The sequence below is a fragment of the Hylaeus anthracinus genome, unplaced genomic scaffold (genome assembly GCF_026225885.1).
Source record: "Hylaeus anthracinus isolate JK02 unplaced genomic scaffold, UHH_iyHylAnth1.0_haploid 4, whole genome shotgun sequence".
NCBI lineage: Eukaryota > Metazoa > Arthropoda > Insecta > Hymenoptera > Colletidae > Hylaeus > Hylaeus anthracinus.
In genome coordinates this window covers 13,179,795-13,195,808 of record NW_026535289.1, presented here as the reverse complement: position 1 = coordinate 13,195,808, position 16,014 = coordinate 13,179,795, and the positions used below count along the sequence as shown (strand labels likewise).

At 47.3% G+C, this 16,014-nt stretch overlaps 1 protein-coding gene across 12 annotated transcripts in view; it reads left to right on the top strand.

Moving 5' to 3' along the window:
• The window catches only part of LOC128894470 (potassium voltage-gated channel protein Shaker), a 110,870-nt gene that overhangs the window by 46,573 nt on the left and 48,283 nt on the right, over positions 1-16,014 (top strand). The window contains exon 1 of one of the 12 annotated variants that reach the window (XM_054156231.1): positions 9,817-9,836. The exons of the other annotated variants lie outside the window; for them this stretch is intronic. Within the exon in view, the coding sequence (XP_054012206.1) occupies positions 9,832-9,836 (5 nt within the window). The 5' untranslated portion in view covers positions 9,817-9,831. Of the gene's footprint in view, positions 1-9,816; positions 9,837-16,014 lie in introns of those variants that run through there. 12 annotated transcript variants of the gene reach the window in all.

Here is a 16,014-nt window from a genome sequence, read left to right as displayed (position 1 = left end):
CGAGCGTTCCACCAACTTCGACGAAAGCTACGAAAGTCCGACGAGCGCGTGGCTTATTACCATAAAAGATGAATCGCAGTCCGGCGAGGGGAAAATGACTTTCGCTTTAATTGCGCGGGAAACGGGGTCGCGGGAATTTTCGCCAATTGAATCTCGAAGTAATCGAAGAAAAAGAAAACTCGGTTCCTTCGGATTTTCAGCTCGATATTAGCTTGGAAGTTAATAGAGAGAGCGAAGCGACTACAATGGGATCAAAGGAGACGGCGCGGAGAACGCGTCGAAGTTGAGCCCCTAGTTACAAAGAGAAAAGTGTTCTCCGAGTCGGTGGACGCGTGGTATAACTTGCATTTTCAAGTCGAGCTCTCTTCGTAAAGCTTGCCAAGAACTTCGTAATTTAATAATTCAGCCGCATATTTTGCTCGCTCGAAGGACACGTGGTTCGCGATAACTTGGCGTCACACGGATGCTTCGTCGAATCGGTTTACGCTCGCGAGTCGTTTACGTACGTTTTAATCTTGGAAAGATAAGCGTTAATTGATCCGTGCCTTAGTTTATCGTTTCCTAATCTTGGAAACAAAGAAAAAGTACAAACCGCTGCTCGCTTTACCTTGTCGTATCGATTTTCAAGCTAGGGTACCGAGGCGTAAAGCTTAGAAAGAAACGAGCATCTTTCTCCTAAGCGATCGTTAATGCGCGGTTACCGGTCGCTGCACTCGTCGTTTCTTCCAATACTACAAGCTTAAGGGTGGCTTTCGCGCGAACGTGTACTCTACCGTAATCGAGTATCGGTCGGAGCAGGCGTTTACATAGACGAGCAATCGAGCTGTCAATCGTAGAATCGAGAATCAATCGCGTCCTTGTCGAGGAGTTTACGGTTAAAAAGTGTACATACAAACGCGACGCAATTAATTTGACCAGGTTTAGGTCTGGTTACCTTGAAGTTGGCCACTTTAAGCTCCTCGTGTTCTGTCGCTATCGAGGAAGGAAGTCGAAGAAACTACGAAGCATAAATCTAGCCTTCTCCTTTCCATTTCCTTTCTTAAACGAGCGAAAGAGTAACACGGTTCGGTATCCGAGGAAAGTTAAAGAAGCAGGGATACCGTCACACGGCGATCGTATGAATCGACCCTGGTACGTTTCTCGAGTCGTGGCACGAGATAAAAATCCGCGGGGATTAATCGACGCGTGTCGGTGTTTTCTTCCCCTGGCTGATCGTTGGTTCTGTATCGATAACGTCGGTGCATAGGGCACACGTGCGCAGGGAAAGGTGCTGGTGGGCGAACGCAAAGGGGGTTGAGAAGCGCCACGGTCGCGGGTTAATTGATTTCCAATAGCAGCCTGACCGGCCTTCGGACCCGCGTAGAAGCGAGCCGTGTATCCTCGCACAATGAACGCCCCGATACGTTAACTGCTGAACACACGCTCTACATTAAACGGTAATAGAAAATTCATAGATCGGTATCGCTCCGCTACGCGAGTTAATTGGATCTTGAGCGGCGCGGAGAGCCGCGTTCTGTTCGTTCTCTTCTTACGTTCCGAGGGTCTGGTGCGATCTCTACCGACGCAGATTTTCTTCGTCCTTTGCCGATCGCTCGAAAATTTGGTTGTCACGCGACGGATCCAACGCTTTGGATCTGCCAGACCGAAACTCGCGAAAATTTCTAAACGAAGCTGAAATTTGTGGTGGAAAAAATGACTGACACAACTCGCGATAAAAGAAAAACGGGATACAAGTATATTTAATCAAATATAGATGTAACATTAATGTTATATGACGCGACGCTTGACCGCTCCTTGCAGGTCTTAATACAAAAAACACAATTATTTAACACTCGGTCGCACCTTGCAGACCGAAGTTTCCTCATTCACGCTTCGCATTCGACTGCTTGACTGCGTTCAAAGAAAAACGCAGCCAAGCTCATTCTCTGGACACCCACGCATACATTCGTGCAAGCAATCCCTTAATACTAAACAGTCTATGCTGTATCTTATAATTTAAACTTAATTTAACATAATCTAAATATAATCTAAATATAATCTAAATATAATCTAAATATCGTACAGATATGTGTATTATCCGCGCCTCCCATTTTCAAGGATAAAGAGTTAAACGAGAACACGAAATCGTGGGCTCGAATCTCCGCGTCCCTTGTTTACTTTTCCTACGTATGAAAAATTCACTCGGTAATATCGAAACTATTATTTAATTTAGTCAAACTTTTATACGAACACTCTGTCGAATGGAATAGGCTTAGGTATCTGCGCCGGTAGATCGTCGAAAAATGTGGAAATGGCCGTGCCTGCCAGCCGCACGTGCGTCTCGGTGGAAATTTGTCAAGCTCGACGCATTATACTACGAACAACACGTACGCGCGCGCATATCGATATCAGTTGGCCGCGTTCCGCGCGAAACGACTGCTCGTTTGTTCGCCGGTGACTTTTGACGTATTAATTATCAAGCTCCCTTCGAAACTCATTAGTTAGTGTCTTTTTACTCGTGGATAGATATCCGCGAATCTGGCTGATTGGTTATCGATGCATCGACGACCCGTCGGACGGATTGATAAACGATAACGACTCTGGTAATAGAACGGCCCTGAAATAGCAGCCGTAAGTCTGGTAGAAAGGAAAATGACGGGTAATTATCGCACCAACGCTGTTGATGCTTCTTAATTTCGCCGGACTATTTCGTACCACGCAAAAATTCCGTAAAAATCTTGAAAAAGTCTTATCGAATCCTGCACAGGTTACTTTAATTGTAGCGTATAGTATGACGTCCGATCTACAGTAAACTGAGCGAAACGTAACGTTACATTTTCCATTTACATATAAATCGGAAAGCGTCAACGAAATTTTCGATCAAGCTCGCACAGAGACTACATCTCTAATGTAATCCACGGCACGAAATTAGCTGGCTCGTCGAGAAGCGAGGGAAGCGATCGACGCCCCGACGTACATATTCGCGTGCTCGTCGCAGTTTTATCATCGGATCGACAACGTTGTCGAACACTCTGTCGAACGCGCGAGGGTACGCTCGATTTTCGAACGCGCCAAGATCGCTAGACAATCGGGAACGTTCGAGCGTGTACGTTGCTTTCGAGCACTGGAAATCCGGGAAAACAGGGTCCGTCGATCGCGCCAGTTAATCCGACGAACACACGAATGGCTTTCAATTGCGAAATCCTGGACAATTGTCGGGCGTCGGGGCGCCTGGCGTCGTCGGAGCGGCATCTCTGAATACAGCGCGACAACGCGCGGCACGAGATCAACTTTACCGACCGCCTCGAATATCTGCATTTGATACAGCGATACGGAGGGCGGAAATACGCCCAATCCGGTGTAGCTGCTACGAAACGTCGGAGAAAACGTGAATTGTTTCGTCCGTGCTATATCGTCGCTTATATTTATCGCTTAGACTCCTGCGGTAGTTTTCTCGGGAAAGATTTTCGCGAGTATTTCGTTGCCATCGCTAGGACGCGGATACTGACGGGCTGACGGGCGACGCGCCGGCTCGCGTAAATGGTAAAATACGAGCAGCGGTTGTAGACAGCCTGGCAACGTGGACGCGCGATTCATGGTGATTCCCATGTGACTCGACGTTCATCGATCCGGACACGGAAATAGGCGAGTGACCTATACCGCGAGAATTTTCAGCTCGCTTAAAATATTGCACCGTGCTGATATTTTATTTTTAACCGTCCGGAACATTCTTCGTTTTCGAAACCAAAACTTGAAACTTTCTTGTTCGGTCCTTCGTTCTTGACACGTTGATCGCCCATATATGGGTGACAGTACTTTTCACCGAGGAACTAAAAAATTAATTACGATAGTCGAGCATTGGAGAAAATGAATTAAATGAACTTAAATGAAATTCATAAACTAATGGTCTGAATAATGCTTAATCCTAGCAGAAATTTCCAAGAATATTCATTCTTAGGTGTTTAGAGAGGTTCACAAAATATTAGGTGGACTGGAAAGTAATGTCGTTTCTTTTACGTTAAATTCAAACAAATTTTGTTTATAAATTTCTATCTTTAATTATTAATTATGTAATCGCTTCCGTTATCAATAGCCTTTTGCCATCTAGCGTGCAAATTGTCAATGCCAGATCGATAAAAATCAATGAGCCGATGAACGATAAACAAGTATTTAAAATTGCAAAAACGACATTATTTTTCGGTTCACCTAATATTAGGTTGTCCCAAAAGTTTCTTTCGTGAGTCGCGTTCAATTATTTTCTTGCAGTGTTTCTATAAATAGGCAATCTAATTTCTTAGGACATTGGTGCTGTAACAGTAACGGAGCGGAGTGAATTGTACACAATTTTCTAATGTAACAAAAAACATAAAATATCGTGTATGTATTAATTATTAATAAAACGAAAGAAACTTTTCGGACAACCTAATACTTGAAGATACGACAAAAGTACAACGTTTAGTTTGGAATCTAAACTTTAGATTGTTCGAAGTTACTCTCAGGGTGAGAAAGAAAATTTGTACTTGGCGAACGACGAGTCAACTGCCTTTGTCCTTTCGAGTGCGTTTATTGGGTGGTCAGTGTTGAATCGCGACCGATTTATTCGATCTCTGTTCCATTCTCGAGTCAACTGCGTTGACCACCGATACCGATGGGATCGAGTGGGATGATCGTCCGATAACTTGGCGTGCAAGGGACATCGATGGTTCGGAATCCATTCGAAACTGTTCGCACGAAGGTTTCCTTTCACGGCAGATTATCTTCGTCTGATCTAATGTACGGTTACAAGTCACGGTTAAATCCGGTTTGCGTTGTCGTACACCATTCAAAGCAGTCGACCTACGGCCTTCAGAGGGACCGAGAGAAGTCAAAATGTCTCCCTTAACTGTTAACCCTTTCGATGCTAATGGGACGATTGATTACTTACGGGAACTGACTGTATATGTCCCAGTAAATATTCCGTTTCCGAATAAACGCGGAAGAGTTGTTAATAGTTAAGTACGGGTGGCAGGCCGGGAACATCGTACGCGATTCGCGTTGACTTGGTGGAAGCGAGGCCGTTCATCGATCCGAGCCGCGAGTCACAATTCGCGACACATTTTCCGCGCGCGCGTCTACACCCTGCCGCTTCCGCGCCTTTTCCCACGGGCTTTCCTGCCTTCCCGGCGTCGTTTCGCGATGAATACCCGTCACGTATGAATGCGTGCATCGTTATCCCTCCCGGCTGCACGACGCGTGTACGCGCGCATCGGCGTGCAAAAATAGGAACAAAGGGACGTACTCGCGGAAGCCGCTCGGCTAACGAACTCATCGATTTTCCCGGTAACGTCTTCGTCGCTCGAGCGATAGTCTATCGGCGGCAGTCGACGGCGTTGATCGAGCAAATTAACAGACGAAGACATCCGCGAATAAGAGCGCGACGTTTCCCGTCTAAACGTGTCGCTGATACGTGCTCGCAAATCCCATCGCCGGATAGCGTAATCTCGCAAATAGCGACGGCAATAATCGAAATTTCCTTGGAGGACATATCGGTGGATTTCGATCCCGAGCGATGCAGGAACTGTACGGCCCCGCGAGAGTATACACCGTGTTTACTTAAATTAAACGTGCCATTACTCTCGCGCGGAGAAATGCTTGCATCTGTATGCCTAATTAACCCTTTGCGCGCGAAAGGGACTCTCAGTCACTTCTCGTGATTGTCAAGTTTGACTTAATATTTTCGTCACGAGTCAGACTCGTGATTTTCAAGTTTGGTGTACGATTTTCGTCGCGAGCCAGACTCGTGATTTTCAAATTTGGCTCGAGCCTGAAATTTTCATCGCGAGTCAGACTCGTGATTTTCAAGTTTGACTTAACATTTTCGTCACGAGTTAGACTCGTGACTTTCAAGTTTGGTGTACGATTTTCGTCGCGAGCCAGACTCGTGATTTTCAAATTTGGCTCGAGCCTGAAATTTTCGTCACGAGTCAGACTCGTGATTTTCAAGTTTGGTGTACGATTTTCGTCGCGAGCCAGACTCGTGATTTTCAAATTTGGCTCGAGCCTGAAATTTTCATCACGAGTCAGACTCGTGATTTGCAACTTTGGCCGAAAATGTTCGTCAGGAGCCAATTTCTTGATTTTCAAGTTTAGTCTAAAATTTTCATCACGAGTCAGACTCGTGAAAATAGAACAAGTATTCGCTTCGAATCGTGCACCGCGAAGGTGTAATAGACTTTGGCTGTGCCCGTACCGTCGAGGACCGTCGGGAAACAACGCGAGTAATTTCTTCTCCCGTCCCAGAGAACGCAAATCGTATCAGAGGCCAATTTATCGAGTCGTTCGGGGCGAGCGGAACGCGGGGCGCGGGGAGCTTCGACGAAAGAACCGATTTCCGTCGACGGCGCGCGCGCGCGCTCGTTCGCGTCGCGACAAGACCACGAGAATGCAACGTATCGCGACGTCGAATCTTTTGTCGCTCGCGAATTCCTCATCGCGGTCGAACAAAGCCGGGACGAAACGTTTCCTTTATCCGTTCCGTTCCTTTCGGGGCTCGTCGGGTTCCATGGGAAAACGTTGCACCGGTTATTAGTCGTCTCTATCGATCGAACGGCCGCGCGCTGCAACCTCTTCTAGATGTGCACTCGAACCCCCGCACCGCAGCGAGAACGTTTCGCGTCCCGACGAGATTACGTCCGCTTGTTTGCTCCTTTATCGAAATGCTGTTTACTCGATGCTCGTTCTCTCGTGGCCATACGTGCCGCGACGAGCTTCCTTTTCACGATTTTGCGAACGATGAAATCGTTTCGGCGACTCGTTCTCTGGTTTAAACGTAGACGTCGATTCATACGATTTCTAGCCGGCTGAGAGATCTTGTGTAAAATGGAATGCCTGGAATGGCATAAGAAACGGCAATTCCGTAAAGAAATAATGTAGTCTGTTGGACACATAGTACACTAAAGTTTTGAAATATATATATCCAAAAAAAGTATATATATTTATATACAATTTCTAGAAAGGAGACTTTCGCGTTAAAGAGGTTCGAGTCGAAGGCTCGTATCTCTCACCGATCGATCGAACGGGCCTGGGTCTCCGCAACCCGAAAGGTAGAGATCCGCGTAAACGAGCCTCGACTATCGAGTTTCGGTATAATATCGTGTTCTCGTTGTTGGATTGATTTTTAGCCATCTCGGCGTCTTTGAATCTCCTACCTTCCGGCGGAGATTCGATTTCGGGGAATAAGAAAAATTCCGTTAAGAAATCCGGTCGGGACGGGAGGTTGCGTAATCCTAGATTCCCTTGGTTTGCCAACAACCGCTCCACCGATACCGCAAAGTGCAGGGTATCGTATTCTCGCGCAAGGGATACGGGATGCCTTCCTCTTTTTCGAATCGAAAATTTACTTATTCGCCGGCGGCAGTTGCGACGAAAAACAACTTTTACAAAGAACGTCGTAAATAGAGGTGTACACGAACTGCGAACGATCGAACGAACACGAGAGGATCGCGTTAACTTTTCTGGTAGAAGTAAACGGGGAAAGACGAGTTCCTCCCCTAGAGGCTGTCGAGTCGAGCAGTCGCGTGGGACGCTCTCCCTATATTCGTTCGGTTGCTTCTTCGATTTCCTGTGTCGTCCTCTCTTCCAATTTACCTCCTACGGATGTCTTCTTCTGCGAGGTCTCGCATCTCGAACGCGAATACCGTTGTCGCGTATCTTCGCGTGTTTTTTTCTTACTTTGTTTGACACATTCACGCCGGCCGTACTACCGGTGGCTCGCGCTTATGCGCAGTGTTGTCAGTTCCTAATCTGCGAAAGTCGCACCATTCGTGACAATATTCCGCTACGCTTGGCAACGCTGCTTATATGTTCCATCGGGCGGTGTGTACCACCGGTGGCTCGCGTCCGCGTGTCCAGCGAATGGCGTGTACTACCGCGCCGCCCCACGACGAGAATCAGAAACAGCAGCGCCGGCGCGAAACAGCTCTACTTACCCGTACCGCTCATTCGAGTCTTTCGCGGGCAGTGTGGAAACGAATTTAACGCGAACGTGTCTTCTCAAGAAAGCGGAAACTAGGGATTGTCACATTTTTATAGGTACAACTTCGTTCGCGGTCTCGACGTGTCGCGGTGTAACCTTCCAAGTTTCTGTTTAACCTACTTGCGCGCTAACGTTAAACGCGGGAAAGCATTAGCGTAGTAGCCCGCTCGAAACTATGTTAAGTTCGATCAATTGTTTTCCACGGCACGAATTTCGAAACGATTTTCTAAATTCGTTTCGATTTATTCGATCGAATAATAAATTTCGAATGTACAAGTTCACGCTCCTTCGTCCCGCGATTGTACGTATCTATCGTATCGAATCTAGGAAAAAAAAATAAAGAACTGCCGACATTCGATTACGTCTCCCTCTAAAAACATGCAAGACCCGTTCGAAGCATTTACGTCCATCGTCAAACGTCAACCAGTTATTCGGGTGACCTGTTTCGCGTGCCTCACCCTGTGTATCGTACATACGTACGAGGGAGCGAAGGCCGTTGTCAAGTTTTTTTTCAGAATATCGACTCGTCTGCATAGATGAGACGTCCTATACGTTCGAGTACGTTAAACGAACAAGGAGCGAGAAAGGAGAACGATAATTCGCACCGTTGTAACTTTAGCCTCCTTGTAAACGTTAACGATGCGATGTGGAGAGATAAAGGGTGTCTTTTCACCATTCAGATTGGGGCAAACCCGTAAATAATAATGACAGATGTATCCTCATTTATTTAAGTTAAATTTAGTTTAGTTGTAGGGTTAAAAAAAAAAAGTACGAGTATGAAAAGTAGAAGGTTTAAAGAAAATAACGAAGAAAGAATTGCCTTGGGACCTCTTGGGTTCTCTGTAATGATATAATTTATTGTAAGTGAAACCATATCGAAACACCAACCTCAGTGGATAGAGTATAACTCCTTATTTGTGTGTATGGCATACGTTTCATGTGAAAGTTGAACAATCGAACCTATTTCTCTGTTCGAAAAACAGCAAAGCAATGAACACAGGAAAAAAGGGCACCTCTGTGAATAAAGTGATCGATAATTCTCTTCGAAGCTTATTAACGATCCAAAAATCTATATATTGACATTTTTCGTTCTTCCAAGTCACGCTAGACAATATTTAGTTGCAGATTTACTAAATCTTTGATATGAATTTTGTCCACCTAAGAAGTGAAAGGCTTTTGCAAGTTTAACGATAACGCCACGATGAGGGTAGATCGCACGTCTGTAAAGTTTCCGGTCCGTCCGAAAACGAAAACGAATCGTCCGCGAGCGATCGATGGATTCGGAATGCAGTCGTGGTCTTTCCGCATTGTATTTTCTTGCGTTCTAACTTGACCCTGAAACGGTTTCCGGCTTGGCGAAAATCGACCCCGATTACCGCACGACCCGTTTGGCAGGCCAGCGTGCCGAAATATTTTCAGGTCTCCGCATACAGCCTGTGTGCATCTGTCCGTACGTGTACGCGAGGAGGGTCGGTTGGTGCAACGAAGTCGATAAGGGTAGCGAGGATCTCGGTGGCTGGCGCCATCTAATAATCATCCCTCGCGTTATCATCCCCCCGACGGCGTAGCTCGCAGGACTATGCAGGGTGCGCTGCTTTTGTTTACGCCAGTGAATTCCGACCGTCCGTCACTCGGACGGTAGCCTCTCCCTCCGCTTCCCTGGCTGGCACGTTGCATTTTGCACGAGGGCGGATTGCACGCTCGCTCGTTCGCCGAGCTCTCCTTCAGTCGCTCGCACGGCTCGATCACGGCACAGAGAAATATTCATAAAATGCTGTTTGAAAGGACCATGTGGATTTGCTGACGGTGCAAAGTGTCGGCTGGTCGGAGCGTAGAAGATGGGGTGAGAAAGGAAGAGTAGATAGAGAACAACGGTCCCCGCGATTCTGTGATAACGCGATAACCGAAAGGCGATCCTCGTGCGGGAACAACGATTTACCTGAAACGTTAAATCACGATACCGTGGGACCAGTGTGTCTATTCGTTGACAACGCGAACAGGAACGTTTCCGGCCTGCCCCGTGTCGTTCCCGGATACCGTCGAAATGAAAAAGTGCTAAAGTATGCGGTAGTTCTCGTTTCGTTACGATCCTTCCGCGTTCGGCGACGACAACGTATTTCTCCGAAAACGAGAAACAGCGTGTACGCGTTACGTAATTGTTGAGCCAATTTTGATCGAGGGGAAAATCGGAAACGTTCCACGCGTCGCTTAGCGATAAGTCGTGCTTTTCGGAAACGTACGTGCAGAAAAACGACGTTCCGTCGATTGAAATGTCGAACGAAGATTAAAACATCGTAGACGCGACGTTGCGCGACGGGAAAGTTTCGGCCGCGAACGCATCCCGTTCGGAGAACGCGTGAATTTACTTTTTGGGAAAGTTTCCGCGAACCACGCCGCCGCTAGTGAACTTCGCGTTGCGTAACACGTCCGCATGCTCGAAGCGTAGCACCCTTCGACCCTTACGTCGCTGTAGGTGCTCGGTACAGACTTTCCTTGTACGCGATCCGCGTGTAAAAGTGCTACATTGCTGTCTTCGCTGCTGTCTCCGTTGTTACGGAGACGCGAGTTCCCGTTGAACGAAAGAAAAGTTGCGCTCTTTCCGTGGACGATAGACATTAATAATTTCGAGCGGGTGTGATTTTTTCGGCGATTTTTTCGACTCTTGTCCGTCAACGCGTCGAGTGCCAGACTGACGCTTTTGAAAATTCCTAATACGATTAAACTATGTTTATAGATCACTAGAAATCACGTAATGAAACATTTGTCGTGGTATTTGTGCTTGTAACGTAATGGAAATCCAAGTATTTCGTTAAAATTCATTTTCTTTGACATTTGACTTTCAGAACGAACCCTTTGCACTCGAGGCCTTTTTTTTCTGGTATCTACCAGCAACTCGAGATGTTTCTTGACATTCTATCGCTATGAGTTCTAAGCTACGAGATTTTAGAACAAGGTCGCCTTTACCTCACCGACGATCATTTTATTGATACGCCAAGCTCCAAAGAAATTGAACCTACAAACTTTGGGTATTGTAGAATTGTTCCGTGAAGCAAGTGCAAAGGATTAATTTTTTTTACCGAATATCACTGTCTGTCAGCGATATATGGGCGACGCGACAGTCAACGCGTTAACAGTCGGACGACCATGCGACACGAGCCACTCGCCCTAGAAGAGGTTTTATCGATTTTACTTTATTCAGCCTACGACATCCGCTTCCCAATTTCTGCTCTCTCGTTTCGATGAATTACCCTCGTATCCGACGAATTACTCGATCGTAGAAACGAAGTATCACCAGCCCACTCGAGTCACAATTACGTTTCGAGCACGCGAGAGATCGCACCCGATAGTTTCCTCCGCGTACACGCGTCGACGGCACTCGAAAGGGTTAATATGCGATGAAGCACCTCGAGGAAGGACGGATCGTGTCTCGTTCGAGCGCGAACGAGCCCCGAGTCGTTATTCTTAGCCCGTGCTTTCTCCTTTCTTCGCTCGTCCCTCGACTTTTCGTTGCGCGTTCGCGTCCCGCGTTTACGAATCGGAGCGGTTTTCGCGGAAGGTTCGCTCGTTCTCATCGACGAGTCATCGCGAGCCATCGCGAGCCGGCTATTCTCAGAGGATGGGAACGAAAACGTCCGTTTACGCGCGAAGAACGCGGCACCGCTATAATTAGTGACTACCAGAAGGAGCATAGTAGCCGTCCGAGTTTATTCGAACGGTTCTCGATCGAGTCACGTGGGCCGCGGGTCCGTGCTCCGAACCACAAAGTAACCAATTCAGGCTTTCGTACCTTTTCCACAATGGACGTTCGATTTCGTTCGGACCGCGTCTATCGGGATCTCCTAACCGTATCGGTCGTGTACGGATCGAAATGCTTTGGAAGAATGAGAAATTACGTGGACGCGCAACGATCGACGAGATACCCGAGCGTTCAAGTTGAAACAAAAAGGGGACCGCACGTCCGTGGGAACGACGCCGTTCGTTATTTATTACAATTTTATCCCTCGGGCCATGGACGACGAGCGATTAGTTATCTTAATCTTGATCCGAAAGCTCAGCGAATGGCTAGGTCACTAGGTTAAAGCCTAAATAACTTGACGGATAATGCGGCTTTGCGTTACGTTCTCCGAGTAATCGGCTAAGACTTCTCGAATCACGAAGGTCGCTGTCTTCGACGCCGGTTTGGTTTATCCCTGGGGAGTTCCTTCATCGACGACGAGAATCGAAGAGCGCAGCTTGCAATTAACGAAACTCGCGCTTGGCTCTTATCATCGAGCCGGCGTGTACCACCGGTGGTTCACTCTCGCGTGTCTATCAGACGGCGCGTACCGCCGCGCCGCCCCGCGGCGAGAAACAAAAATGGCACGATACAAGATGGTCAAGGATCGCACGAGTCGGAAGGACCGGTGTATCGGACGGAACGTCTCTCGTTATTCCAGGAACTCGTTACAGCTGTTAAACGATACAGAACGTTCCCGCGGAAAGAGGGCAGCCATTCGATGCAAGTTTCCCGTTGGTCGTTTCCGTGTTTACGCGACCACGTTTCCGCGTCATCGACGGAAATGAACGCGCCGTCGCTTGTAATAACCGCGTTACGCGCAACTTCGCCGCGCGAGTTCCAAGCCGAACGTTCAATTTTCCATTTCGTACGCTTTCCGTTTAGTTCGCTTTCGAGAGAATTCGGAAACCGGTCCTTCGCTCGCGCGACTCGTACTTCGATCGACGCGTTCGCCGCCACGTCAGCCACGCACGGTTGACAAGAATCTTCACGGAGGGATAAATAAATTAATTCCGAGAGTCAGGTATCGAAGAAAATTAATTTTGACGGGATCAGTGAATTCTAAAGAGATCGCGAATGTAACCACCGCCACGGATGTTAGATTATGTCATTTCGAATTGCATAGCGCAGGACTGGAGGGCTGTCACCTCTGCCATAATTCGGACTCGATTAACAGCCGATCGTCGATGATCGACCTTTGTTATTCCTTTCTACTACCCCGTAGTAACGCCGCGCGTTACTCGTACGCACTGGAGGGCCTTTCGAATCAAAAAAACTTCGTGTCACCGCGACCATAATTCGAACTCGGCTAACTGCCGATCGTCGATGATCGTTCTTTGTTATTCCTTTCTGCTGCCACGCGTTAACCATACGCTGTATACATTTCCGTACTCCGTCCAATTACGTATCGATTCCCTGCACTAGATAGAAAATTTTAGCCTCGTCGAAATTTTCACGGTTAATAGTCTGCCAGTCAGCGTGTTAAGCGACTCGAATTCCCCGCGACAAAACGAATCGTGTTCTTCGCGTAGGTAATCGTAAGTATGAACGAGAGCTTCGAAGTGTATTATACAGGATGTCCCAAAAATGTTGGAGGGCCTTGAATAGGGTGGTGCATAGGGTGATTTGAAACAAGTTTTTCCTCAGCGAAAATGTTGTCCGAGGGTTATCGAAGGAGATATTAACAGAAAAGCCCGACCAATCAGAGCGTGAGTTCTCCGATGGAACGCTCGCGGTAGCGTACGCTACGCGCTAGGCGGCCGCAGTAGAATAGGTTCGCTCTAGGCAGCCGTAGTAGCATAGGCTGCACACCTGAGCGGCCGCAGTAGAATAGACTCGCGCTAGACAGCCGCGGTAGTGTAATCTACGCGCTAGTCAGCCGCGCTCTGATTGGTCGAGGCCTTTCCATTAATATCTCCTTAACGAAGCCTCGGAGATCAATTTCGCTAAGGTAAAACTTGTTCCAAATCACCCTCTGAACCACCTCTCTCAAGGACCTCCAACATTTCTCGAACATCCTGTATAAGGTACAAATTTGAGAAGAATCGTGTTATTTATTGAATGCCTTCAACGACGATGATTCGAAATTACATGCGACCAGCGCCATGGTGCTAAGAATCGCGTCCCGTGTTACACTTAACCCGGGAAATGATTCCGACGATGCTACTGTATCGGAATAACGCGTTATCGACGTAGGATAAGAAAGGTAGACGCGCCGTGGGTAGAGGGTTGGTGGTACCGAATTCGCGGAGCATATCGACTCGCGTTGCGGGCTTGTTACTGGCAATTCGTCGGATCAGGGTCATTCTGGACGTTTCATTGATGCCTCTCGCGCTACATTCACGGGGGTAACCAGAGTTAACCACTCCCATCGAGGCCATGAGAAGCAGGGAAGCTGACCTAGATAACTATGCCCACGACCCGATTCGCCCCATCTTCACCGAAGCCGGTGAATGGATTCGACATGACGCACACACCATGCAACACTCTCTCCTCCCCTCAACCCCTTTCCTTCTCGCCTCTTCGCTCTCCTCCGCTCTATTCCTCTCTCTAACCTCTCTCGATCCATAACCTTATTTCCTTTACGTAACGGTCAGGACTCACGTAAGAGCATCGAGAACCCCTTACCCTTATTCGTAGCCCCAACCCCGTAGCTCCCGCGTGTCCTTTACGATCTACAGCCCCACCAATCATGTGTGCATTATGCTCGTCGCTGTATCCGATGCGACACGGCTCTAGAGGTAATTACGCGTGAACAGCTTCGGCAGGTTAACGTGCGAGCGGAGGTTTAGGGTGCTTAGACTCGAGTGGAGAGATAGGGTGCGAACGCGTTACGGGCAGAGTGGCTACCGCCAACGGGCGAAAAGGATAATTCCAGGCCATCCTCTTCCGATTATTATCGCGACGCTCGTCAATTATCGTTTCCTTCCGAAGGAACCTCCGGGACACTTTTTATTTTTCTTTTTTTTTTTTTTTTATTTTTATTTTTATACAGTTATCGCGTGTACACTTTTTCCGCGCATGCCACCAGCCATTTTTAAACGGGAAAAGAAACGAGTCCGTTTCATTGCGTAACTCGAATCGCAGCTGAACAAACGTTTTCGTCTGAGAACAATTGCTCCCGACCTTGACGATGTGTTTTCCAACAAGCACCGTGTAAGTTTATTTTTAGACTCGACCGCTTGACAGATAACGCAAGTTTGGTTTCCAAGCAACATCGTAGAATCCGTCGAAACATTTGGCCATTCGGATTTACGATTTGTGTACAACTCGCGGAGTGTCCAAATAGAGATTTTACGGACGCTCTTACGTCGCTTTCTCGCAGTAAAACAGAACCGAAGGCTCCCGATTTTACGTACGATCGACGTTCGTCGTTTCGAGCGCGGTCCACCCGAATCCTCGTGTTTTCAAGCAGAACCATAATTACGAAGTTTCCGGATAAGCCAATAATAGAAACGGTCGTCGCGGGGTATCACGAATACGTGCAAGGGCGGCCAGCTACCCCCGCGAGGCAATAGGAAACGTTGAATACATTCGCGAAAGTCAATTCGCGGGGCTAACGCATGATTATCGACAAATGTAATTTGCGAGACGTGGCCAATAATAGATTTCCAATTCGCTCGCCTAGGAAGGTTTCCATTAGACGGAGTATACGAGGCGGGCTATTGCAACGTTAATTCGTGGAATATTTCGAAAGGGAACCACGGATTTGCAGCTGCGACCGTGGAAATCGCGAATCGAAAATCAACGAATCTATCGGCTTGTTTCGAAAGTCCGTGTCGAATTTTGGTAGGTGGTACAGGTGAATCTATCGGTATGGTACGATACAAATAATATGTACATACAAAGTTAATGAATCAATTCTGGAACGTGATAAATTCCTGGAATATTTATCGAATTCGTCGGTCATTTTATATAATCCCCAACTCTTAATGGAGAGTGTGATAAATTGCACTTGAAAATGGTATTTCCAGCCGCTTTTTCACTGATGTAAGCTGTATATTAGGGTTACAACCCTCTCTTAGACAGTTTGACGCGCTCAGATTCTTGATGCGACGCACTTTCGAAATTTTTCGTTATTTTTGAAAAGTCCAATTCAACGTCCTTACAGCACGAGACGCCCGCGTGGTAGCGTCCAACAAAAAACTAGGTCTAAACCTGCTCAGACAGTATTTCCGTGCAGACAGCATATGTACTAACAATTTTATCACATTCCCCATTACAAATTAGAAATTACATAAAATCG